The 27,779-nt window shown below is 48.3% G+C and overlaps 1 protein-coding gene across 1 annotated transcript in view; it reads right to left on the bottom strand.

The window, feature by feature from the left end:
- The window catches only part of NPAS1 (neuronal PAS domain protein 1), a 50,317-nt gene extending 24,538 nt beyond the window's left edge, over positions 1-25,779 (bottom strand). Inside the window, exons 1-3 of the mRNA XM_054999590.1 lie at positions 25,688-25,779; positions 23,318-23,556; positions 8,113-8,186 (exon numbers count right to left, since the gene is read on the bottom strand). Of these exons, the coding sequence (XP_054855565.1) occupies positions 8,113-8,186; positions 23,318-23,556; positions 25,688-25,779 (405 nt within the window). The remainder of the gene's footprint in view (positions 1-8,112; positions 8,187-23,317; positions 23,557-25,687) is intronic.
- Between the last annotated feature and the right edge of the window lie 2,000 nt (positions 25,780-27,779).

Genomic DNA, 27,779 nt, shown 5'->3' with positions numbered 1-27,779 from the left:
GAGTTTCTGAAGCATGCAAATTTATTCCAGCTTAAACCAACTGCTTAAAAGCAAGACAGCTGTTAGGTTTAAAACAAAAACTTTAATTGGTCGACAGTTCCAGTTAGGAATAATTATATTTTAACTCTTCTTGGCAGCCAAAAAAATTGCTCCCGGCGTGATCTCAGGAATTTTTTAAAAATTATACAGGGTGCCTGTATACCATTGGAGACAGAAGGAAGGGAGGGCTGTCAGGCGGATCGGGGCCCAAGCAGGGTGGAGGGGTGTACCGAACTGGCTTGGCACTCTGCCGAAGCAGCAGGCGCCAACCAAAATCTGCAGAGACACCCATGCAGAGGGGCTGCTTCCCAGGGTCTGGCATCTTTTCACAATCCATGCCTGTCTGAAGTTCAGCCCACAGACCCCCCCCCCTAGTGAGAAGTTACTGCTTAAGGGAGAAGCATCGACTGTCTAGGTTTTGCCATCGATAAGAAACATCTCCAACAACAGGTGTTTGCCGAAGCCTCACTGATGCCACAATAGACGAAAAGCCAGGGTATACTGGATTCTGAAGAACCCACAGCTTTTGTCTAAGACAAAGCAAGTTTCTAGCCCCTAGGGGGAGGGAGAGTGCAACCTCAGCGGCCAGAGGGGCCAGAGGGGACGCTGCATAAGTGTTCTGCTGATTTACTCAATAGATAAATGGATTCTTTCATTCATTTGTTTCAATTTGAATACATTCATTTTTATTGCAGAGGGTTTTACTCATTTCCATTTCCCCCCCCCGCCCCGCCCCATGGGAAGCTGGAGCAAAATATTTTTAAAAGCAGAATGAATTGTGCCAAGCAAGAGACATTTTGCAAATCTGCTTCATTCCCAGGTTACAGATGCTACCCCCTTTTTGGTCACCGCTCCGGTAAGCCTGACACAGAATTTCTATATGTTATTTCAAAGACAGAATCACCACAGTTGCCCGGTTAAGGCAAATATATATAACCTGCCTCTCACATTTTGTCAGTTGAGCTCTGTGACCCAGCCCTGTCAAAAACGACACCTTGCAATTCTCTCCCATCTTAACTAGGTTCCTCCAGGTGGGCACAAGCTTATTTCAAGCCCCGCTTGTCCCAGGTGGCACCTAGAAGCAGCTGTTTAAATACAGTGGCACCTGGAAATTCCCTTTGCAAGCTAGCAAAATAGTAGAGAAACCCCTCAATTTTCTGGGCGGGCAGAAACTGGCCAACAGAGCTTTTTCCATTTAGCATGGAGGAGGGACCAAAAAGAGGAGGGGGTGAACAGCCACAGCCAAAATCCCCCCCCACTGTTCTAGAACACAGGAAGCAGCCCCCTCCCCCCCCCCTCCGGAAACATGGAACGGAAGCCTGGGGCGGCCCTTTGAAGCTTACCATGGCAAACGTTAACAGGCGCCAAGAAATGCCCGTTTCAGGTCCCCCGCCAAAACTCCCAACTTTGGTAAACTTAAGGGGTTATGAAATCATTCCAGAAAAGGAGGGGCAGGCAAGATTTCAGGGGTCCTGCCTCAATGCTTAGTCCCGTTTGCAGGGTCCGGGCTGGGTCCCAGCAGGAAAGGCCAGCTGTCACCTGCCCTTCTGCCCAGGAGTAGCTTGGCACGGGGACCACGAATTGCTGCATCACATGTTACTCGCAAAACACATTTAACGTGGGCCTGATTTCTTTTCCTCTTCAGAAACCACTTCAGGGTACAGAGGAGTTAGCCGTGTTAGTCTGTAGTAGCAAAATCAAAAAGAGTCCAGTAGCACCTTTAAGACTAACCAACTTTACTGTAGCATAAGGTTTCGAGAACCACAGCTCTCTTTGTCAGATGCATCATCAGCTTTCGAGAACCACAGCTCTTTTCGTCAGATGCATCCAACTTTATTGTAGCATAAGCTTTCGAGAACCACAGCTCTCTTCATCAGATGCAACTTTATTGTAGCATAAGCTTTCAAGAACCACAGCTCTCTTCATCAGATGCAACTTTATTGTAGCATAAGCTTTCGAGAACCACAGCTTTCTTTGTCAGATGCAACCTGACAAAGAGCTGTGGTTCTCGAAAGCTTATGCTACAATAAAGTTGGTTAGTCTTAAAGGTGCTACTGATGATGCATCTGACGAAGAGAACTTGATTCTCGAAAGCTTATGCTACAATAAAATTGGTTAGTCTTAAAGGTGCTACTGGACTCTTTTTGATTGCACTTCAGGGTACAGAGTTTAACCTGCTCCACATATTTTTCCTGCTCCATGTTAGGTTTAAAATGCACCATTTAAAAATGTTTTTAAAAAAATTGTTGACATGCCGTTACATCCTCATGTAACGTAATTTGGCCCTAAGAATCCTTTTTTTTAAAAAAAAAATCAAGTACCTAGTCCCTTGTTTATATCGTAAGCAGCCTTGAGTTCCTGCGAGAGAGGAAAGTAGCTGATAGATGTTTTAAGCTGCTGAGATAAACTTCAAAATGAACAGACAGCACCTGGTGAAAGTTTAGGGGCTCGGGGAGGGGAAAGAGAGGGGGGGCTGCTGAAAAATCCAGCTGACAGCCTGGTGAAGCACAGCTTCCGAACGGAGGCAGGGGGTATAGGCAAAGCCTCCTCTGTTGGTCTGAGTTCCAGCACTTCTTGGCATGCAAATCAAAGACTGGCTCCTCCTCCCACAATAGCATTTTGAAAAGAAAAATGAATACGCTCCAAAAACTTTCCCCAAAATGTTAAAAAAAAAAAGCAAGTGATCACTTGTGGTTGCATTCCTGAACTACCAATAAACTGCATGCTGATAAGCAATGCTTGGCCGTATCCATTCCAGTTGCCTGTCGCTATTTGGAAAGGAAAGGAGGCGTTGGGCCACTTGCCAAAAACACCTGCAAGGGGCTTTCGAGTGCCAGGCTGCTCCGTCTCCAGTCAGGGCTGGTTCCTGGTATTCTGTCACCCATCACTCCTTGGGTCTGCACTGCCGCTGACTGGGTCACGTGGGTGGCGCAGGATAGTAACCTCTTACGCTACCGATGCCTGAGAGTGAGCTGAGCCCCTGCTGAAGATCTTGACCTACCTCATTATGCCCCCCCAGCCCAAGATCCAGCCCTGCCTCCAGGTATGAGGCTTCACCCATGGCAAGGCATTTGCCAGAGCCACCAAGAATGCCAAGCATTCCATTATAATAAAGAGTCCAGAAGCACCTTTAAGACTAACCAACTTTATTGTAGCATAAGGTTTCGAGAACCACAGCTCTCTTTGTCAGATGCATCGCCAGCTTTCAAGAACCACAGCTCTTTTTGTCAGATGCATCCAACTTTATTGTAGCATAAGGTTTCGAGAACCACAGCTCTCTTAATCAGATGCAACTTTATTGTAGCATAAGCTTTCGAGAACCACAGCTTTCTTTGTCAGATGCAACCTGACGGTTGCATCTGACAAAGAGAGCTGTGGTTCTCGAAAGCTTATGCTATAATACAGTGGGTTAGTCTTAAAGGTGCTACTGGACTCTTTACTATTTTGCAACTACAGACTAACACGGCTCACTCCTCTGGATCTATGAAGCATTCCCCTGACACCCTCCTACAAAATATCACTATTCTCAGCATCATAGTTGCAGTCAAGAGGCTGTGGGAGAGAATTCTCGCTTTGCACACCCATTTTCTAGGTTAAGGCAGTGGTGTGTGACAGCCCCTCAAATCTTGGAGTAAGCGTCAGCACGATCACCCCCGGGGGGCTCATGGAGAGAGGAAGGTGGGGGTTCCCTGTGGCTTCTCAGCCTCCCCCCACTCCCAGCCCCTTCCTGTAGCCAAAAAGCTGGCTGGGACCAGCAGCCACAATGCCTCTTTATCTTGGTGGAATATATTTGCACAATTATGTCCCCCCAGGAAGGAGACTGGTGCGTGTGTGGCGGGGAGGGGGGGGAGAGAAATAGCGGGAGATGAATGGAACCGACAGTCATGTTAACGTTCAGGCGCGTTAATTACTGCTGACAGATAAAATTGCTTTTTTCCCCCATCATCAAGTGGTTTTCGATGAGGCACTTGGAGGTCATAGCTGCGGCAATTAAACGGTTGACACCACATGACGGGATGGGCGAGGAGGAGGAGGAAGAGGAGGAGGAAGACGGACGAGTTCTGTGGATCCGTAGAGCCTGCCCAATCCAGAAAACCTGATACAGGTAACAAGAGCTGATGCCCAGCAATGGGAGATTAAGATCTTGGCCAAAATAACAGTAATAAAAGTGACTCGTGCTGGCTGCTGGCTTTGACCTCGGCCCCAGTAGGTATGATGGCACTTCTTCCGGAGAGGGCTCAGGCTTTGTCGAACCTCCGTTGGGAAGGGCAGTCCTCTGCTTAAGGGCAAACACACACACACACACACAGCCTGCTGATATCTCAAAAAATGGGAAAAGCAGCAGCAGAGTAAAGGGCTAAGAGGAAGGGGTTCCCTTTTTTGCATGGAGGGTCACTGGGAAAATTGAGGCAGATACCGGAGAACAAAACGGAGATTTTTTTTTTGCCTGTCTGTCTTCACACCAAGCCTTGCAAACTGCTCCCCCTGTTCAAAGGGCTGGGGTTTTTCCACCCTTTGCACATACACAGGTGGGGGAGGGTAAGTAGCGCTGCTGGCCCTGCACACCAGCTGTTGGCACGGCTCCCCGGCCCCACCGTGTGTACCCCACTAAATCCGATTCCTTCCACATAAATACAAATTAGTCCCACAAAAGCTCGAAGCACGAAAAAGCCTCGGGCGATGCCGAGGCAGCAGGAAAAGAAATTTATTTTGGAAAAGAAACAAACACACCTGGCCAAGGAGCAAAAAGTGCATTAAGACGTTGCTGCCTTCTGCGTGGGAAGCCCGTTCAAAACCGCCTAACTCGATTGATTCGGTCACCTGCGTCTCTCGCCAACTCTCGCCATCTGCTCTTCAGGGCCAGTTCACAGTATTTTCTCACCCCAGGCAAGTGACGCCTATCCGCATGCCATGTGGAACCTCCCATGCCTCTGACCTCTACAGGACATCAGCAACCTCTTCTTCCTTCTCCCCCAGGCAGTCGTTTGCTTGGCTCATCCCAAGAACTGGCTCTAAATCTCTTACTGGGGGCAAAGCCACATTCATTTAACTTTGTGAACCTGGCAGCTCAATGCTAGTTTATCTTGACAGCCAGTGATGTGTAGTGGTTAGAGCGTTGGACTCTAGGTTGGCCTCGAGCCCCAGGTTCGAATCCCCACTCCAGTCATGAATCACCAATGTCTCATCAAATCTGGGCCTCAGTCTCAGAGTCACTCTACATGAAACATCTTACACGGGGACGCTCAAGTGTAGGGAGACGCAGTGTTAGCCAGGAAGTGTAGTTTGAAAAGGCAGAGCCTGTCAATTTCACCTCTCTGCACTAGGGTAGTTTAAAAAGATCTGGCAGAGAGGGCTCCTCAGAGGGTTTGTTAATTGCATGTTTGCCTCCCCAAAGGGGAGAAATGAAATTGACAGAGCCTTCAGGGAGGCAAACATGAAATTAACAAATCCTCTGAGGAGCCCCCTCCAAGGGCTCTGTCTGTTTAATCTACCCTAGTGTAGAGAGGTGAAATTGACACAGCCTTAGGCTCTGCCTTTTTAAAACCACACTTCCTGGCTAGCATCCTATCTCCCTACACTTGAGCGTCCACGTGTAAGGTGTAAGATGTCTCGTGTAGAGACTCTGAGATGACAGGAGTTTGAGGAACAAAAGACGGCATGTAAAAGGACTTTAAAAGTCCGTGTGATTTTAACTTTTTGGGCAGCTGCCTTGCACCAAAAGGAAAGGGGAGGGGAGGTAGAAGTGGTTTAATAAAGAAATAATAAAATATGAGGGGCCTTCTGAAACAAAGTCCAGGTGCTCCTGCCACAAAACCAAGACTTGGAAATCAAGTGAAATTCTCACCTACTAGGCAGCCTCCCCTCCTCGCTCCAGGTCCCCCCAACTGTCTCCACTGGAGAGCTGAAGGCAGAGCAGAGATCGTCCTCCTCCACCGCCCCAGTAACCCCCGCTGCATGGGATGGCCATTTCAACTGGGGAGGGAGGAAGAAGGGAGAGCCTGCTGTTGGGCAAGTGATGGGACCCAGACGAAGGGAAAGCAAGAGTGAATGAACTGAGCTCAGAGAACTGGGCAGACAGAGAATGCCAGAATAATTCCTTCATGGCACAAAATAGCTCCTTTAGCAGAAGACACATTTTGCTATTTATGGTGCTAGAAACTGGGAGGAAACAGCAAATGTTAGCATTTACAGCGGGATGAGAACACATGCGCCTTGTCTACCCATCAACGCCGAGATTCATCTTCAAGATTAATCACAAGGCCAGTTTTTGACCAAGCACTTAGCAAAACAAGGTGACTCGGGGTGCACATCAGGGCCTCTGTTAGAGGGGTGCAAATCCCCGGGTAGTTCCATAAACACACAGGGGGGGGGGGCCCAGGTAGATTTTTGCTGCAGGTACCCAAACGTCTTTGTCCACCCCAGTTTTGACCAGCCGGCAATCGGGGGCAGGCCGAGATGACCTTCGCCTGGGAGGTCCTCTCAGGCAGTCCGGTCCTTTTCACTGCGGGTTACTGGTGCTTACGACAGGCCGCTGCTCTCCAGTTTTTGCTGGATGTTCTGTACTCTCTTATTAGGGGGGCTGTTAAAAAAATTCATTTCTATACCATCCGGAATGCTATTTCAGCAGAAAACCAGGGCAGACGTTTTCTAAACAAATACATTAAATTAAAAACTTCTTTTAGAACAGGTGGACAGATTGGACAGCCGTTCGGATGCCAATCTTTATTCGGCCATGAAGCTCAACGGGTGTCCTTTGGTCAGCTGCTCACAGAAACATGGGATCCCCTTGCTTATTGGGGGAAACCGTGAAAAATAAGCCAACTGATGAAAGTCAGAAACTCAGCAGCAACAGGGCCTGGATGTTGCGCCGGAAACAGTTGAGGGAATTCCCAGTAATACTCCTTCTGCGTTTCTCAACGAGGCAAGAAATCCAACTCAGGGTCCGTCCCCACTCAGCCCAAGCGACAAGGGCGGGCAGTGGCTGGAGATTGATAAATTGCTGTTTAAAATATTACCATATGCCACTTTTGATAATTAGCCAACAGCCCCGGGAGACAGCAGTAATGAGAGCTCTCAAGAAATAATTAGCCCGATCCGTCCGCTTCACCGGTGCCTGCCCTCAAATGTCAAGGCTCCCGAGCTACACACGCCACGGCTGCCGGGTGCCTTGGGAGCGGAACGGGTCCCCTAGCCTGCATCCTCCCTCCGCCTCTCCGCCAGGCAGCACCTGTGGAGCATGGAGCTGAAGCGGCTGGCCGGGAAGGGCAGATGGGCAGAGAGCAGAAGAGCCCATCAGTGGCAACTGAGCACTGTTAGAAAAAGACTCCCCCGATATCTTGGTCAATGTTTTGAATCAACCATGCAAAGATTCAGCTCTCACCATTATTCCTCTTCCGCAGCTGTGCTCCCTCCTTTTAACTCTCTCCTGCCTTCCTCAGTAAAAGTTCTCAGTCACTTTCTTCCCAAGGCCAGGATGTCCACAGCCTGTCCTCGGACCCCAACTGTTATTTTCCCTCGGTCAAAATGACCTTCCACTTCCCTCCCAGTAGTAGGCTAATTTGTTAATATTCCGTGCCTGATCCCATTCACCTCACTAAAGCTCTCTAAAGGAAAAATAGACGGATGTCCTGTTTACACCCCAGTATTAGGGCAGTGGGGGGACCACTCTCTTCCTAACGGGATGCCACAGGCCTCCAATTCTGTTCAAATTACACTAAAGCAACTACTTTATAAACACTTTCCTAGCACCCAATTGCTGCCCAGAACAGGCACAATCCTGCCTTTGTACATATTCAACCTTTGTTTAGAGTCAGGTACTGCCCTCTTTCTGCTACTTTTTGCCAATCACGGTTAAGACTGTTGGTCATTTTTCATTTAAAATATATGCCTGTCATTCAGTGAGGTAGTGGTCAGAACGGAGGGCCGCACAGCCTGGATCGGAAACCAGGGGGGTAGGGAGAACTGCCAGAGGAGAATTCCAGGCATTTGGAGCAAACCATGCAACGATCTGGAGTTCCTAGGATTAACTGAGATTGGCAACGCAACAGGACAGCCAGTCACAGCAATACTCACCTGCAGGATGTGGCCTCCCAGGTGTTGTTCGAAAAGTTCAGTCAGCAGCGCACTCACGTTCCTCCTGCCGGGAGCTGTCAAAAAAAGAAGAAAAAGGACCAGCCATCAAAGCTCATGTCTCGTTGCCCCACCTTGTATTCACTCCCCCAATTCTACTATTACTGGGGTTGGAAGACACACTGCGGATGTCACAGGATACTCCCGCCCACCCCAAACCTCCAGGAAAGTTCATTGGTGTGCAGAATTCATGCGATACTGAAGAGTTAACCAAAAGTTCCAGCCGGTATGCGCATTGTTGAGCACGCAACGGCCATCTTTGGCAATGCCCGAATCAGGAGTGTAACATGTACAATGACCCTGCAGTTTAATCTCACAGCCGGTGCCCAAAAGTGAAGCCGCAGGCCTGAAGAGCAATTCCCCAACCGGAGAGACGTTAAGAGGCTTAAAACATCCAGACCCACGAGGCACCAACAATACCCAGACGCTGCCTCTAAACTGAATTTCCAATTTAGCCTGAGCTTAATTTGATGCAACGCTTAAACACAGAAGCTCTTTCAATGCCTGCATCTCTGCCTGGGAAATATGAAGAAAACAGCACTCATGAGCACGAACAGAGCACAGGTCCCTTGCCACTGGATAATCACAGCCCATCTCCAGGAACCTGAGATCAGGGGTCAACTTCTTATTGGGTTCAGCACCAAGCAAGATGCTCTCTGCAATGTTACGTTGGCGAAACCAAGTGTCTCACAAAGGGAGAGGAAGCGGTAGGGTGGTTAAAGTGTCAGAACAGGAACCAAAGAAACAGGTTCAAATTACTGCTCAGCCCTAAAGCTGATTGGGTGGCCTTGGGCTCGTTTTTCTGCCTCAGCCTCACTACCTCACAGGGTTGTTGTTGTAAAGATAAAATGGAAGAGGGGGAAGCCACGTGTGCCCCTCCTGATACATCCCCCTCCCAGATATTCCAGCCACAGCAAACCTTTTCCCATTAAAATTCCATGACATCACAGAAGCTCAGCCAATGGGTAGAAGGGGCTCACAGGTGAGATAAAATGCATTGTGTTTGTTCCTGCGAGCAAACCCTAACATGCATCCCAACAAAGTAAACTGACACCCTGTCTTGGGGTCAGAGGCAACGTCTGAGGTGCTGAACCAAGGCCAAAAGTCACATCCGGATGCAAATGAACCTCTTTGCGAGTGAATTTCCACCTGGAATTTTAGGATTTGCTCTTGCATTGCTTCTAAAGGTCAAAGCTCTCTGTGTGTGCGCGCCCGGGTGCGCGTGTCCCTGCATATAGAACTTGTGGGACTTTAAAAAACAACAACAGGAGGTGCGTATAGACATGAATCTTGAAGTAAGATTTGCAAGGTACTTTGGCAACACAAACCAAGTGGTGTGTTCCTTCCTCAATTCTTGAAAAAGTGATAAAAGTAATGGGCGGGAGAAGGAATCTACTTTCCATTTCTGGGTTAAATCCAGATAAAAACACACACAGCCTTGAATTGGGGAAGGTGAAAAATGTTTGTGTGATGGCTGCACACACAGAGAAGCACAACACACTTCCGGCGGGGGAGGGGGGGGAGGCCAGGACTGAGCTGAGGAGGGGGGGAGAAGCACAGGAAAAAAGGGACAGGACGGGCCATTGTCCCTTGCACATTCCTGCGAGATGGGATTGGAATACTTATCAGTCCTGCATTCACAGCTGAAAAGCTGGCAAGACCCTGCCTTAACCTTTCTTTCAGCCCTTCTCTGTCTTTGTAGTTCAGGACGGCACAGTTCCCTGGCTGGGGTGGGGGGAGAAGGGGAGTGGGGGAAGACTCCGCTGTGAAGAAGGGGGCGAAGCCAGGAGGCAAAGCCACGGAGAAGTTTTGCGCCAAAATGTGTCGGAAACCTTGTTTTTGTCCAGGCGGCACACACGCTGCGCTGGGCCTAGTCCGTGGCGCTTCCCATCGTTTAAACAAACTGGACTTCCGTCCCTCTCTCTCTTCTGGAGGAAGACAGAGCAGGACTCTAAGCATGGGCCGGGGCGAGGATGAGAAAACAGGGTGCTCAAGGCAGAAAAGCAAAAAGGCACCTTTAACCGGCACTAATACAGACCAGCCCCTTTCAATGGCCCAAGCAAGAGAACGTCCCCTGAGACTGTGCCCGCAAGTCAGTTCAGGCCACCCCTTGCTCTTCTTGTCCTCTGCAAGTGGCCTTTCCCCTGCCCTCTCTCTGCATCCTGAGGATTTCTTCAGGGGGTGCAAGTAGGCAAACCGAACCCCCTTGTGCAACGTCCCCTCAGATGTGTGTGTGTTTGGGGTGGGGGGCACACTTCCCTCACAAGCACATCAGCAGCTGCGTAAAATAAGGCCACCAGTTTTGGGCTGGGAAGCTGAGGGTTTGTACACCCAGCCATACATAAGATCCGACTCCTGAGTAGTACCTCAAGCCGGCCTTACAGCTCTGTCAGACCTGTTATTTAAACATGATCCGTCTTTCCACAAGGAGGAGGACAGGAGCTCAAAGCCCGCTGCGTACTCTTGCCAGCCCTAATTCCAGATTGCAGGACAACTACCAAGCTGCAAAGGCACTCTTCACATGCTCACAGGCCTACCTCCTTTGCACATTAAATTTCCAGAGAGGGTTGCCAACTTTGGCTTGGGAAATTCCTGGATATCTGGGGGCAGTGCAGGGAGCTAATGGAGTTTGGGGAGGGGAGGATGCTCAGCAAGCGATGTGGTGTTATAGAGTTGCCACTTCTTCTAGGGGTACCGATCTTCATAGTCTGGAGATGGCTTGTAATTACAGGAGAACTCCAGACCCCAACTCTCAGGGCTGGGGCCTAGCACTGAACACAGGATGTGTGACAAAGACTGCCCTGAACAAAGCCCTGGTTTTGGCTAGAGCTGAACAAGTGCAAAACCAGAGGAAAGAAGCCAGCCATGGACGTCCACATCATGTCCGACACAGCAGCAACCGGTTCAGTGGAGGACACCTGGCAAAAATCTCACACACGGGACTTATTGGGGCAAAAAGAAAGGGAAAGCACACACACACACACACACATACACCTCTTCTCTCTTGGAGCTCGCTTGCAAGGAGAAATATTATTTTACAAAGAGTTTTCTTTTCTTTTTTTCAAGAATAAAACCCGAAAAAATAGCTGCAGCACCAGGCAGCCTGGGAGATGGCATTCATAATGGCTGTCTCCGTTATCTGTACGAATTTACTTGTAACTAACAAACAGAGAACTCCCTTGACAGACACTCCGAACAATACCCGTGTCGCTAATTGCCGCAATTTGCTCTGTCATTTTCTTTAATTCCTTCATTTTTCCTCTCTTGAAATAACCCCGCGGGTCAGACAGAATGCTCCTATAATTAAAAGCATTTAATGTAAGAATTAGAAAGCTGCTAGGATTACGGGGAAGGGAAGGGAGGTGAAAAAAATATGTGTGGAAAAAAAATACAATTCTCTCCCCACCTCCCAAGTTTTCAAGTTGCCAGTTTTAAAGTCATAAAGCAGTAGCGGGGGGGGGGGGAACCAACAGCCACCCTCAAGCAACCAGATTAACCCCTTCCCCCCTTTTTTGCTTAGCTGAAGCTTCCTAAAAAGCAGAGAGAAGTTGTAAGGTTTGGAAGACCTGAGTACGAAAAGGATAAAGACAGTAAGAGAGCAGCGTGGATAAATGGTTAAGGGCAGAGATCAAAGCCAGTGCTGGATGTAGGCAAAATGGTTCAGAATATGCCTACCTGCGCTGGGCCATCAAAACAAACACACACACAGAGAGAGAGAGAGAGAGAGAATTTGACAATCAGCACACGCTCAGAATTAATCATACTAAACCAGCAAAAAAGACTAATTTTTATTCCTTTTGTAAAACTTTGCTTTCTGAATAATTTGAGTCAGGGCTGAACAGAGAAAAGGACTGAAGGTCTAGGATTTCTTTTATTGCTAGATGATTTTATAGCATACAGGAAACTTTTATCAGGAGACTCCTGAAAGCTGAGCTAACAACAGTGCAATCCTATGCAGGCTTACTCCAATATGAGGTCATTGGTTTCAAAGGGCCTAGAGTAGAACAACTATGCTTAGGGTTGCAGTGTAATATTTTTGGTTTTTCAGAAGCGATAACTACAGCTGAGAGTTAATTGAACTCTAGAGAATTCATGGCTTGAAACTAGCATGCATGTCATTCTCATTTCAGACTGCAAAGGCAGATCCCTTGACTGAATCTTCTTCCATATAAATGGATTCCCTGAATGCAGAAAGTTAGCATATCAAGGAAACTAAGAGGCTGGAGCACTTCTCCTGGGTACACTACTTTTCTATACAAAAGGAATTTGTAGAAGAGGGGCAAACTGGCCCATCCCAAATGTGCAGTGGTGGTAACAGTAATGGGGCTTACGGGGTGCTTGCAAAGCCAACTAACTGGGTTAATGCTTACTGAGAACTCTCAACATGAGCCATCAACTGTTATGCATTATTATTGTCGTCTTTGTCCTTGTCCTGGAACTGGGCTTGAGGACTAGTTTTGCTCACAAATGGCATGGCTGTATGGAGGCCAGCAAGGACCAAAATTAACTGCTGAGACACAGAAGCAGTGTGGCCATTTTTGGCTTATTAATATTAAAATGCTGTCCGTGTGAATTGCTGAAGTTACCATTTTCTGAAGTTCAGCCCCTTCCCCATGTCTAGAGCAGCCAAAGCTCAGAGAAACAGAGAGAGAGAAAATGCCTAAAGGTGGTTATAAATAAAGGCTTGCGCATGAACACTAAGGCCTCCTGCAATGCGCTATTTACCACGGCACGCGCTGCAGCTGCCAAGTTAAGCCCCTACTTGCCTCTCTAAAACGTCTGATGGTTATGCAACTGTTCCTCCACGGGGAAAAAAACAGTCCCCTCTTTTTGTCAGGTTGCCATATGGCACAAGCAAGTAGGTCCCTGGCTCTTTGCGTGCATTTTTGGAGCGCCTGTCTGTTCTGACAGGGTTTTACAGATTTAATTAACGCCATTTTGTTGCATTGAGTTTGAGACGGTTGATTCTCCAAACACATCACTTTTAAAAACCTCAAATCACTCCCATCCTACAGTTGCTCCGCTGGCTACCCATCAATTTACCGTGCTCCGTTCAACGTATTAGTTATTACATACAAAGTTCTTCACCGCTTTGGTCCGGCATACCTACGGGACCGCCTCCCTCCCTATGTTCCTCCACGGCAGCTTTGCTCATCTGAACAGGGTCTCCTGCAGGCGCCAGGCTGCACACAGGTGAAGTCAGCAGCAGCCTGTACACGGGCTTTCTCTGTGGTGGCCCCTATCCTGTGGAATGACCTGCCTGAGGAGGTCAGGAGAGCCCCCACTCTCCTGGCTTTTCGTAAATGATACAAAACCGAACTATTCAAAAAGGCTTTTTCCTCAAATGTGAGGGCTGCCTTGTAGGGATGGGGTCTCAGATGCTTCGCTAACGAGTTGGAGATCATAGACTTCATCACCATTTTTGCCTTATATATTATCTGCTGCTTTAAATACCTACTCCTATGTACAACCAGCGCTCCATGTTGTCTAATGTTAGTCCTAGAATGGATTATGTTTTGCTCCAGTATTGTTTCTACTCTGTCTTGGATCCTTGCTAATTGCTACGTCTTTTAAACTTGAATCTGTTTACCTTATGATATTGTATTGAAATGTACTTGATACTGATTGTATTAACCTCATACTGTTTAATCCACCTTGAGTCTCAGTGAGAAAGGCGGACTATAAATGATGTAAATAAAAATAAAAAATCAATAAAAATGCAATCATGAGGACTGGGAACTTGCTCTTTTCCAAAGAACGCAAATGCGAAATTTTTAAGGTGCGGCACACAGCACTCAAAAGGGGGTTAAGAGAGAATGTGTACGTTTCGAGCAGTGGAACAGAACAGAACAGCCAGGTGGTACCTGGGAAGAAGCCCTGGCCAGGGAATTAGTTCTGCTCAGAGCACCAGAAGAGTCAGGCAGAAAGGCGGCCCCGCAGTGGGGGCGGACGACGGAGGCGGACAGAACACACACAATCACGCTGCGATTCACGTAGTAATTTTGTCCTGTCATCATGTGATAATCATAATATTTCACCCTCCACTGAACAATGGTTCTTAATCTCTTAAAACATGTTATTTCCCCCTCCTCTTCACTGGAAGAGCAAGCTTTATTTAAATATTTAATTCTGCTAAGCCTAACAGGACACCTTCAGGGGAAGGGACCAGTGAAATCTGGGGGTTTCCGCCAAGTTTCTCCCCAAGATTAAAACAGGATTTAGAACTTTTTCCCCACAGAAGCAGAGAGAAGCCTTCCACTTCTGTGGGAGAGAATTAAGGGTACATGGGGGCGGGGGGGCGGGGGCGCTCCACCGAAGCAAAGGCTAAACCTCTTCCCTGGGCCGCAGCGGGGGACAGAACACATCCGCATAGCCACATCCTGGTCACCTGTCTTAAATATAAGCGCACACGCAGAAAAACCATTACACCGTCTTGTACTTACTAGAGAAACATGCAGTTTTAAGACTGAATTCTATGTCTTACAGTAATAAAAATGAAAATGTTTAGTATTTATATAAGACTGTCATTGTTCAAAATGATTCACCCAATCTCTTGGAGTAATCTTTACAACAGCCTTGTAATATAGGCCAGTACTACCTTGTCCATGTTGCTGATGAAATATGACTTTTAAGTGATGAAGCTTCAGAAAGAAAGAAAGAAAGAAAGAAAGAAAGAAAGAAAGAAAGAAAGAAAGAAAGAAAGAAAGAAAGAAAGAAAGAAAGAAAGAAAGACCTCCATGAGGTCTAGAAGCTTGCCTGAAAGAACTTTTGAGACCTGCAAAAGCACACAAGACAAACAAGTGCAGCCTCCCAAGTTCCCTTCTCCAATGTAATTAACTGGCAGAGGCCAAGCTAAGAATACATGTTCTGCAAAGGAAATATGTCCTGATTTTCACAGCCTTTAAACCATTGTTAGACTTGCCCCAATCCCTTGCAGGCCTTCAGGGGTCAGCTATTGGCTTTCTGCTTCTTGCTTTGGCAGCGTAAGATAAACAAGGCACCTTGGCATGGATCTATTCACTTGGCATAACTTTGGTCAGATTTAAACATGATGCCAGAGAGGCACAGTGTCCCGTCCCCCCCGAACCCTGTGCCTGCACACCAACTTGGGAAAACATAACACAAATGCAAAAGACAAGAAAGCCCCCCGCCCCCCCCACATCCCTTTGGAAGTATTGCTCAACCACTTTCCTCGTAGATTCCACCAGAAGTTGCACACACACAGTGCCAATCTGGATGAAGCTTCAGGGAGAAACCTATGAACAGATTTTCCGCTGGCACTTTTGGCAACCCGAAGGCAAATAACAATCTTACATCTTCCTAGATCCCGATCCCTACTCCTGGAGGGAGGAGATGAAGTCGCAGCACAAGGGGAAGGGGTTTGTGTATGCACTTGCACTCAAGCACACACACACACCCATTCTGGCTGTTCATAGATCTCTGTTAATATCTAAGTATGCCCATACTTGCAAGTTTCTTGTTTTTGAGTCCAGTGGCACCTTACAGACCAACAAGATTTTCAGAGTGTAAGCTTTCGAGAGTCAGAGCTCCCTTCTTCAGACACAAGTAGGAATGGAGGTCCCTGAGAGGTCCTTATAAGATCTCCATTCCTACTCCTGTCTGACGAAGGGAGCTCTGACTCTTGAAAGCTTACACTCTGAAAATCTTGTTGGTTTCTAAGGTGCCACCGGACTCCCAGCTACCCACCTAAAGTTTTTGTTTTGGCTGTATAAAAAATGCTTCTGCTAAGTGAGATATTTGGGACCCTGGATTTTGCACACCATGCTAAATCTAGTGCTTACCACACAGATGAGGGGATCATATCCCATCCTAATGCTCAGACAAAAGACGCCCCTCATGCCTCAAGGGGGTTAATGTCAAAATCCGGCTGGATTACTGAGCGGCAAACAGCGAATTGTCCAGCAGTGGAGCAATCACCGAATTCTTCCCCCAAGTGTGTAATTATGTGAAAGAATAAAGCTGCTGGAATCGCTGTGGATTACAGCGGCGCAGCTGTGCCCGCTCTTGCTCTGTTGGGGCCCCAGGAGAATTAGCCGCAGCTGAGAGGCAGAGCGCAGCCGAGGGATTTGACTCCTCGCAAGCAAGGTTAGCCAGTTCGGAGGAACCAGCAGTGCAGGAGAAAAACCTGGGATTTTGGAGTGGGGCAGGGAGTTCTATGGCCGCCTGACCAAGAGATTAAGTAACTAATCTCTGGAACGCTTCAGTTCATCGCTGCCAAAGATGTCCCACTTCAGGCAGGGCTTTTTTTCAGCGGGAATGCAGTGGAACGGAGTTCCGGCACCTCTTAAAAATGGTCACATGGTCGGTGACCCCGCCCCCGATCTCCAGACAGAGGGGAGTTTAGATGTGCGGAGGGCAATCTAAACTCTCCTCTGTCTGGAGATCAGGGGGCGGGGCCACTGGCCAGGTGACCATTTTCACCGAGGGCAATTTAAACTTTAAAAAGCTCCCCCCTTGTTCCAGCTGACCCAAAGTGACATCATTGTGCAGTCCTGAGTTCCACCACTGAGTTCCACCACCTCTTTCCCCAGAAAAAAAGCCCTGTGAACCGTGGAAGCCCCCTACCGGAATGCGAGCCGGATAATAACTTGGGGTGTATGGCACTCAGCAATTCCGTGAGCATCACTGAAGAAATCTTCATAACAGCTGTGTGGCATAGCCGGTGCTACAAAGGTGGATCCCACAGATTTGCTCTGCTAGCAGACATGCTTTCCTCTGGCAGGATTGTGCCCAGAAAGAGACTGGGAGCCAGTACAGATGTGCCACGGCTGGAGTGATACGGTCCCTGCGACCTGCTCCAGTCAACATCCTGCCTGCAGCATTCTGCACCAACTGAACTTTCTGAACACGTTTCAAGGGCAGCCCCACAGAGAGTGCATTGTAGTAATCTAATCTAGATGGAACCCGAACTCGCACAATAGTGGCCAGATCTTCTCTGCCCAAGAAAGGCTGCTGTTGATTAAACAGACAAATCTGGTAAAAGGTACTCCTAGACACGGCTGCCACCTGCTTATCGGGCCGGATGCCTGGGTCCGAGAGCCCTCCCAGACGACAGACCTGTTCCGTCAAGGGGAATTCAACCCCATCCAGGACGGGTGACATCTTAACTCCTAGGTCAGACCAGTAGCACTGCTGTAAAAGGCGTTCCAAAATACAACACCCTCTTTAGCTGACGTCCAAAGACCTGCAAAGAGGGCCAGCGAAAGGCTTCACGAAGATTAGGCTGACGTGAAGGCCATTTTGATTGGTCCCCAAACGAAGTCCCGTAATTGGGGGTTCCTGCGGCAAAGTCTGCACAGACAATCTCAGAGCACAGGCAGGTACAGAGGGAAAGACGGCAGCCCTGCAGGTTCCTTACCTCGAGCGACATGCCAGACAGGATCCGGACCCCCTTGCCCCTCCTCTTTCCCTCCTTTTTCAAGCCAGACGCATCCATCACGTCTGGCTGGGGAGGGGGCTGAGGGGTCTCTCTGCAGCATGATGACAGAAGGCAATTTGGGTCGATCAGAGCAAGTCACCATCTGGATGGAGGCCAAGCTTGGGTGATTCACCTTTCCAAGAGTGGCTGCTGCCACCCCAGCCCCATTTGAACGATGTCAGAACATGGGGGGGGGGGTGGTACAGACAGAGGCAGGCTGGATTTCAGCAGCTGCGCTGGGGACGGGCGATGGCTGCCTGCCAGATCACTCTGTGAGAAGAATTCGACGCTGCTTAAAAGGCAAGAGGCAGACAGGGTGTTCTACTCGATGCTGATGAGCGGCAAAGTTGGGTGCTTAAATCATCCGAGGTGCAGGTCGATCCATCTCTCTCCCTCTCGCACAGGCTGTACCGGCCCAGTTACTGGGGAGGCGAACAAGGACAGCCCAAAGCCCATCCTGTCCTGGACGTGGAGCCCACAAACAGCCAAGCCAGAAGTCTGCCAGCCAGAAGAAAGGCCCCCTGCCCTAATCCAAACAGGTGGGCAAGGGTGGGCCCTCAGGGAAATGCGCACACCTGCCTCAACTCCCACCCAATGGGCACATCGTAGGGTTCCAGTCTCCAGATGGGGCCTGGATATCCCCTAGAATTACAACTGATCTCGAGAGGAAAGAGATCCGTTCCCCTGAAGAAAACACCTGCTTTGGAGGACAGACTCGGTGATATTAAACCCCACTGAAGTCTCTTCCCCAAAGCACTCCCCTCCCCAGCCTCCACCCCCCAAATCTCTAGGAATGTTCCAACCTGGAGTTGGCAACCCTAGCATGTCCATTTTTTCTTGCTATTATGACTTTCCCTTCAATTGTAAGCCCCTCGGTGCCGAGCCCCTTGCGTCCTGGTCTGACGATGCATCTGACGAAGAGAGCTGTGGCTCTCGAAAGCTTATGCTACAATAGAGTTGGTTATTCTTAAAGGTGCAACTGGGCTCTCTACTATTTTGCGACTACAGACTAACACGGCTAAGTCCTCTGGATCTAAGATCATGATATGACGCTCTAACTACTGCACAACACCATCTTGGTTACATGTAACCAGCTATTCCTACTTCTGTAGCAAACAGTTGCTTGCCCTTATCTCTGGCATATTACCTCACGGATCTATAATGCAAACAGCAGTACTTTCCTCCGGCGCAAGGATCACTGCAAAAACCAACCCTTTGGTTTTCATCCCCCTTGCAGACCTGGTTTCCAAACAGTAGTGTGATTATGGCTTGGAATCCTGGCTTGTAAGGAAACAGCAAACCCTAGTTAGGTAGCTGAAGCAGGGAAGCAAACTCCAATTTGCCACAAATCTAGAAATAACTCGATTATCCTGTCACAAGGGAGGGAGTGGGAAGAGTGTGGACCTTGAAGTTCCTCCAAGGTTAGCTCCGTGGCAGCAAGTCACGGTTTGCTATCATGCCTGGGGAAATAGAGCAGACCCTGGAAAAACACAAAGGGGTTGTTCCAGATCCAAATGAAGAAGCACTTCAGTTGGCACTTTGCCCCCCTACTTCAGACAGCCTCGCCTTTCTCCCACCTTGGCTGTGTGACAGGGAAAAGAGAAATTAAAAACCAGGCTCCCTCCTCTGCTTGTCAAATTAGGGGCAATTTGAACAATTGGTCTCTCTCCAGATGTTTAATAAACCACTGATTGATTAATCAACATGACCTTAATATTTTTCTCTGGCGAAGCCCCAGGAAGGCTCTTGCTGTCGGCATTAAAAACCCGCTGCTAATTGCACTAATGCGATTGATTAGGAAATTGGCCCCGGGTCAAAGATGGTAATTAGTACAGGGGAAATTGCTGGCCAACGATCTCCTCTGGAGGAGGGGTGGATAGTTTGTGAGCCAGACAAGGTGTGGTGAGTCAGGATTCTCAAAGATCCAGAGGAGTGAGTCGTGTTCGTCTGTAGTTGCAAAATAGTAAAGAGTCCAGTAGCACCTTTAAGACTAACCAACTTTACTGTAGCATAAGCTTTCAAGAACCAGTTCTCTTCATCAGATGCATTGTCAGCTTTCAAGAACCACAGCTCTCTTCATCAGATGCACTGTCAGCTGTCAAGACCCATAGGTCTCCTCATCAGATGCATCTGACGAAGAATGCATCTGATGAGAACCACAGCTCTCTTTGTCAGATGCATCGAAAGCTTATGCTACAATAAAGTTGGTTAGTCTTAAAGGTGCTACTGGATTCTTTAGGATTCTCAAAGACACTGTTGCACTTCTAGCACAAGCACGGTGCGTTGCCCATGGTTAGTTCTAGGTTTGCTGTGCTTGGTTTTAAAACTAAGGAAAAAAGAGAAGTTGGCCACATTTTTATCATTCTCTTCCACTACAGCATGGAGTAGAATTCTGCAATGAGGACTACCGACTTGAGTGGACCAAGAGCTACATTCGGTCTCCGAGCACAGCTTGGAGACTAAGCACAACTCATCTTCCCCTCAAGTCACTAGTCCTCACCCCAAAGCTACGTGACTGGAGAGCACCCAAGGATACTGACAATATATTCCAGAAGGACAAAGGGAAGTATTTATTTTCCACCCTCTTTTATCCTCAGAACAACCCTGTAAGGAAGGGCTGAGAAATGACAACTGGCTTAAGGCCTGAACTTCAATGCTCAGCCAGACTTGACTGGAGAGAACAGATTTCAAAGTCCAGCACTCTAACTATTAACGCTGTACTGGAGCTCGAGCTCCTGCCTCCAAGAAGCTCCCAGTCAAAAGACAAACAGCTAACTCCTATCTGCCTTTTTGTTCCAAAGACTACAGCTCGACCCCTCTTCATTCATCCTCAGCAGCTGATAGACTGCCTCTGAAAGTGGAGGTTCCATTTAGTAATAATGCCTAATTGATCCATGAATTTGCCTAATCCTCTCTTTAAAAAAAAGCCACTGAAAACAATGAGCGTCATCATATCTTGTGGCAGTGAGTTCCACCAATTAGCCATGGTTTGGGTAAAGAAATGCTTCCTTTTGTCTCTCTTAAATTTTCCAGTCATTTGTGGGGTGATTAGAAGTACCCCTCTCCATATATGACAGACCCTCAACCCAAGTTGCTAGTCCTCACTGCAAAAACGCCAACTTATACAGTTCCCCGCCCCACCATACACACACAGCTAAAGCAGGCATCTGAGTATCTCCCCCCCTCCCATTCCACCCTGTTCTGACCCTTCGGCCCCCACGCCGCCCTCTATTTTTAAACGTTCCCCAAGGACGCAGCTGCAGCCACACAATAAGAGGAAAACCCTGAAAAATCCTTCCACAGTTTCAAAGTTCTCAGCCGCTTCAACATTCATTTTTCAAAGCCGGTCATTAATACAATTCAAGCCCCACAGATTTTGGCTCCTCTCGCCAACGGGGAGGGAAGGGGGGGCAAAGGACAAGGTAAACTCCCCGCAAGATGACCCCTTCCCTGTGCTGGAATCTGTGGGGTGGGGAGGAGGCGAGAGAGAGGAAAAACGGACAGTGCCTCGCCCATGGGGCCTGCCTCCCCAAACAATAGGCAGATGTTTATCCCTATTTCATGAAACACTCGTTATTTGGCTGATAATTACCCTGCGGGTAATGATAGTAATCAGAAATTGCTGCAAGGCTGTATTCTTCCAAGGCAGTTAATTTATTTAATTACACACTTTGAAGCGGCATTATTTAAATGGTGATTTATTGCATGCCTAATCAATGCTATTTTATCTGGGCGACTGCCTGTGTGCGTGCATGCCTGTGTGTGTGTGTGTGCGTGCGCACGCGCGCGCACATTGGAATGAAGCAGAGGCCTTGCCTTTTTGAGGGGAAACGGGGGGGGGGCAGCAGGGGGGAGAGAGAAAGAAAGGACCATGTCTGGAAAAAAGAAATTCCAGAGTGCTGCGTTGTCACTAGAGGTACACCAATGGAGACTCATCTTGCAAGTTATCCAGTGGGATTGGGGGGTGGGGGATTAGATCTCTTACAGCTTCATTTCAGCTTCCAATCTCTGAAAATAACTATCTTTCGGACAACTGTGCAATGGTTTCCACCTTATGTGTAACACCAGGACGATGTCTAATCCACATCTCTGCAAAAATGCAAAAAAGGCACAGAAAGTGATGTTTTCTTTGAAAATTCAGTTTCTTGAAACAAAAAAAGACCGAGCTTCTAGTCCTCACTGCTGTAGAAGCACATTTGGAAGTTCAATGCCTCTTGAAACTGCAGAAGCCAGAGAGGCCAATGAACGAGGGTGGAGATTCAGAGATCTGTGGTACTTCACAAGGTTCACTCCCACCAGGAGCAGCAGAATAAAATATGCAAAGCAGCCATCGCTATTCAAGCATGGCTGTCTGATGACATCGGCTGAAGAATTCTGATTCGACTGGTATAGCACTCAAGATGTTGTTGCACAATGGGATGAGATTATGGCATGGCGTGTGTCTGAGGCTTCCCAAAAAAGCTGAAATTTCACACGTCTCCTGCAACCAGCCCCAAAGCCCTGGGACTAGCCACGAGGGCAGCCAGGAGTCTCTTTGGCTCAACCCCCAAGGAAAACCGACCTGCTTTCCTGCCCAATTATCCTCTCTGTAGCTTGAAACGACAACTGATGGAGGTTAAAGGAGGAAGTGCCAAAGCAGGATTACAGCTGAACGTCAAGAAGACAAAAATAATGACTACTGAGCAATTACACAGTTTTAAAGTTGACAATGAGAAAATTGAAGTTGTTCACGATTTTCTATTCCTTGGCTCAATCATCAACCAAAAGGGAGACTGCAATGAAGAAATCAGAAGAAGATTGAGACTTGGAAGAGCAGCTGTGAGGGAGCTAAATGAGATCCTTAAAGATAAAGATGTCTCTCTGGGATCCAAGATCAAGATAATCCAAACTATGGAATTCCCCATTACTATGTATGGATGTGAAAGCTGGACGGTGAAGAAAGTTGACAGGAAGAAAATTGTTTCATTTGAAATATGGTGCTGGAGGAGAATTTTGTGGATACCGTGGATGGCCAAAAATATAAATAAGTGCGTACTAGCTCAAATCAAGCCTGAATTCTCCTTAGAAGATAAAATGACAAAACAGAGAGCAGAACCACAAGTGACAAAAGGCACAGATTGGACACTGGTCAGCTTCCCTCAAGTTTTGATGGGAAATGGAGGCATCCTGGTCTTGCAGCTTGGCTCTCCTACTGCTGTCCAACGGACTCTTCAACTGTCACTTGTCCAACATTCCGCCAAGCTGCCTACATTTCCCATCAAAACTTGAGGGAAGCTGACCAGTGTCCAATCTGTGCCTTTTGTCACTTGTGGTTCTGCTCTGAGGCTATCGTACCTTGGTCACATTATGAGAAGACAAGATTCTCTGGAAAAGTCAATAATGCTAGGAAAAGAGGAAGACCTAAAACGAGGTGGCTGGACTCAATAAAGGAAGCCCCGTCCTCCAGTTTGCAGGATCTGAGCAAGTCTGTCAAAGATAGGACATTTTGGAGGTCTTTCATTCACAGGGTCGCCGTAGGTCGGAGGCAACTTGATGGCACATAACACACACACTGCTCAGTGGGGCAGAAGCTTCCCCAGCGGTGGCCCGCCAGATTGCGCCGTCCCCCTTCTCCCTTCCCCGGCACACTCCACATCCGCTGAACAGGACGGTGTCACGCAACACCCACACTGGGAAGCACTTCCCCCCCACCCCACGTTTGGCACTTACTTTTGGCAGCTGGGGATGGCCCTTCCGCTCGTGGGCTCCAGGGCGGGTCTCCGTGGCTGGCAAAGTCCCTCATCTTGAGGTAACTGATGGTGAGGCGGACGATGGAGGCCTTGTCCAGCTGACTGGTGATGGCTCCGGGCAAAGGCAACATCTTGGCCAACTCGTAGAACTCAAAGTTCTCCTTGCCCCGGCGAGAGCGAGCTGCATTGCGGGATTTTTCCTTACGCAGGGCCTGAAGGCTGGGGGGCAGGGGGTGGGGGAAGGAGACCAGGACAGAGGTAGGAAAAATCTGGCCTGGGCTGTCTGGCTAAACACACATAATACAAGCAGCCACCACTTCTGTGCCGTCCATTTATTTACTGCATTCTTAGCCCACCCTTCTCCGAAGGCACTCAGGGCTATTTAACAACGAGCTCCTGCCTCCAATTTTATCCTTACAACAACCCTGCGAGGTGGGATAGGTTGAGAGAACAAAACTGGCCAATGTCACCCAGAGAGTTTTGTGGCTGAGTGGAAATTTGAATCCAGTCCCCCTTATTTCTAGTCCAACATACCAGTCATGCTGGTCCTGGCTCATATGAGAAGACTGCCTGTGAGGAGGGGGGCTATACCACAATGGCAACTTCTACAAAGAAAAAAGTACAAGAGAGGCCAGCCTTTTCATGAGGCACCCATTAAAAGTGCAAAGTGCCAGGCAGGCTGCAGTGGAAGAATAATATAATAATAATAATAACACTCAATTTATATACCGCCCTTCAGGACAACTTAATGCCCACTCAGAGCGGTTTACAAAGTATGTCATTATACTCCCACAACAAAACACCCTGTGAGGTGGGCGGGGCTGAGAGAGCTCTGAGAGAGCTGTGACTGGTCCAAGGTCACCCATCTGGCTTCAAGCGGAGGAGTGGGGAATCAAACCCAGCTCTCCAGATTAGAGTCCCACGCTCTTAACCACTACACCAAACTGGCTCTATGAATAAAAGAACTGGTTCTTCCTGGTCAGCAGCACTTCCCAGGAAACCAGCCCGGCCCCCTCACAGCTCAAAGGGAAGCTGCCCCACGAATCCTCCCACGCATCTAAAAGTCCACCTCACAATGCGCCCCAGTGCCACACCCTTCTGAAGGCGCCAGTCTGCAAAGGGTCCGGATCAGTAACTTGCCTGCTTACCCACATTCTCTGTGGTAGCTCCTACCAGGTGGAATGGCCTGTCTGAGGGGGTCATTTCTATAATCAACAATAATAATGATAATATATTTACAGAAAAAAGCAAGAGTCCAGTAGCACCTATAAGACTAACAAAATTTATGAATCACAGCTCACTTCTTCAGATATAGGTCTGTATCTGAAGAAGGTATGGGTATGGTATCTGAAGAAGTGAGCTGTGGCTCACGAAAGCTCATCCCCTACCACAAATTGTGATAGTCTTCTAGGTGCTACTGGACTCCTGCTCTTTTCTACTGCTACAGACAAACACGGCTACCCATCTTGACTGAATATATTTATAGCTCGCCTTTCTCACTGAGATCCAAGGTGGATTACACAGTGTGAGTGAAATACAACATCATCAATAACTAGGACATTCACTGAACAAAATACAATAATGAACAGCAGTTAGGACATTCAGTAAAAGTGATACAATAGGGAAAGGGAAAGGTAGCAAAAAATTTGAAAACCAACCATAATGACATCTTTCCAAAACAAAGTCTAGCTAATTTACATGGTGTGTTTAGCAGACAGTACCCAACAGAGCAGTGTATAGTCCCTGTCCCTACCAAGGCCTCTCTCGGAGCTACTTCTTACAACACAGCCCTACCACCTGGATAAAAATCCCTCCTGAATAATTCAGTTTTGCAGAGTTTGCAGAACGCCCCGAGAGTGGGCGCTTTCCTGACCTCTTCTGGCAGGCTGTTCCATAAGGTGGGGGCCGCCAGAGGGAAAGCAGCTGTTTATTTTGCCCAGCGGCCGGGTGGTCTCTGTACGTAAAATGGAATTGGTCAAGGGAGCATACAGACACGTGTCTTAAGGCTGTGGTTGTCAAACTGTCGTTCCCAGGAATATTTTTATGGGGACCTGTAGCCAATATGTGCATATCAATTTAATCAACTAAATCAGCGCTGATCAACTCTTATTTTTGCCAACGTGGGTGGAACCCCACTGTCGTTGAACAAAAACGTTGGCAAATCCAAAATTTTGCAAATCTGGAGGTATCTGTGGGGGAAAACCCGAAGAGGGGGATAATGTAGAAAAGCTTCTCTCCGAAAGAGAGATAGAGACATCTCCCTGGTCCTATGCGCTTGCCATTACACCCCTCTGGTGCTTGCCTGTGAGAACACACGTCCAAGGGGGTGGCAGCAGTGGCGCCATCTTACCAGGGCACAGGCTGATTTTTCACCAGCAAGCCTTGAAGGAAGTCCCACTCCACGCTGACGCACTTCACTTCGCTGTTGTACAAAGCTGCCATCTCGACACCGGCACCATCCGATTCTGGGGCGGCCTCAAAGTGTTTGTGGATCACTGGCGGCCTTTACGGAAGGCCCCAGCCTCCTACAAAGGAGGAGAGAGGCGAGTGAGTTGTGTTGTTGTCTCTTCTCTTGCTCTTATGCTCCCCCTGCCCCATTTTGGCCCCAAGGGCACTCGTGCAGCTTGCAAAAAATGGAGACGGTTCATTCTATATTTATTTGTAAATGCATGGCCTGCTCTTTGGGCTGACGGCAGAACGAAGAACACAACAGATATGGCAGAAAAGAGCAAGGATCCACTGCGCAGAGAAGACGTGAGCTATGACTCATGAAAGCTCATACCCTACCACAATTTTTTTAGTCTTCTAGGTGCTACTGAACTCTTGCTCTTTTCTACTGCTACAGACAGACTAACACAGCTACCCATCAGTTTGTGTGTGTGTGTGTGTGTGTGTGTGTGTGTGTGTGTGTGTGTGTGAGAGAGAGAGAGAGAGAGAGAGAGAGAGAGAGAGAGAGAGAGAGAGAGAGAGAGAGAGAGAGAGAGAGAGAGAGAGCACACTCTATTAGGGCAAGTCAACAGCTCCTCCTATAAAGCAGCTCCTTTAAAAATCCAAAAGCCTGCAGAGAAAGATAAGTTTCCGTAGCTCCCCTACGACAGCCAACCAGATGTAGAATATTTCCAGTCGGACGGAATTCAAAAGCAAGAGGGGGCAATGCAGAGCAGGGCTGGGGGGGGGGTTACCCTTTCCCCCCAAATACTATTCTTCTGACCTCAGTTGCTGCTACTTGCTTGCAGGGTGCCACAGGGTAGCTAGATGCCTCCCCGTTGGGCCAACAGCAGCTTTGGGGGGGGGAGCTGGAAAAACTATGGGACGGGGGAGATTCCTAATCCAGCCGCCCTCTTCCGAACCAGACTCTCAGCCTCTCAAGGCAGGACATGTCTACTCCAGAGAGTAGCAGCTGTCTAGGGTCTCCGGTCCAGGTCTTTCACATGGTCAGCTCCCTGATCCTTTTAGCTGGAGAGGCCAAGATTAAGCCTAGGCACAAAGCAGATGCTGTACGTCCCTTCCCCTGGTGTCCCCCCCCCCGCCCCCCCCGAAGCTGCCTATTTTAAAAGCCGTGAAAGTCTTATGAACAGCTCTTGCAATGGCTCACGCGGTTTGGCCCTCATGCCAGACTGCAGGCAGGGAACCCGGCCATACTCGGAAGCGAGGGTCCGTGGGGCCCAGGGAATGGCTGCCTGGGAACGCCGGCCACAGCAGCCGAACCAAAGCTAGACTTGGGAAACCACAGAAAGGCCTGCGTGAGGACAGCACGCACACATTTTTTGTTTAAAGTCCACCAAGTTCTCTCTTTCCTAATACTTGTGACTTGGATCTCTTTGCAAGGTGTACTTTGGGGCTCCTGCCCTTTGCATGGGACACATCCATAAACCGGATTGCCTAGGTTGTTCTATGTTTGGGTGGGGGCGCTAACTGGTCTTTGATTACCTTTCAGTTTTCAGCCTATCTTTGGTAAGGAAAATTCCGATCAAAGGGAGGTATTTGCAGGGAGGCAGTGTTTCAGGCACCTTGCCATGCCATTCAGCTTCTCTCAGCTTTTGCGCACAATTTTCTACAGTCAATTTCTGAATTCTCAGAGCAATCAGCAGCAGCCGAGGAGAAAACGAGGCCTGAGTGCCAAGCAGGGCTTCCTGTCCCCAGGTACCAACGTTGTGCACCCCTGACATCATCTTGACTCAGGAAGCCACACATCCTCCCTCCATTGCACGGGCTTCTATTTGAACCCATGAATCTGACGAAGAGAGCTGTGGTTCTCAAAAGCTTATGCTACAATAAAGTTGCATCTGACGAAGAGAGCTGTGGTTCTCAAAAGCTTATGCTGCAATAAAGTTGGTTAGTCTTAAAGGTGCTACTGGACTCTTTACTATTTTGCAACTACAGACTAACATGGCTAACTCCTCTGGATATTTGAACCCAGGCTCAGTCCTTGAACTCTTCTG

This window comes from Eublepharis macularius, chromosome 15 (assembly GCF_028583425.1).
Source record: "Eublepharis macularius isolate TG4126 chromosome 15, MPM_Emac_v1.0, whole genome shotgun sequence".
Lineage (NCBI taxonomy): Eukaryota > Metazoa > Chordata > Lepidosauria > Squamata > Eublepharidae > Eublepharis > Eublepharis macularius.
This window is presented reverse-complemented; position numbering and strand designations above follow the sequence as displayed.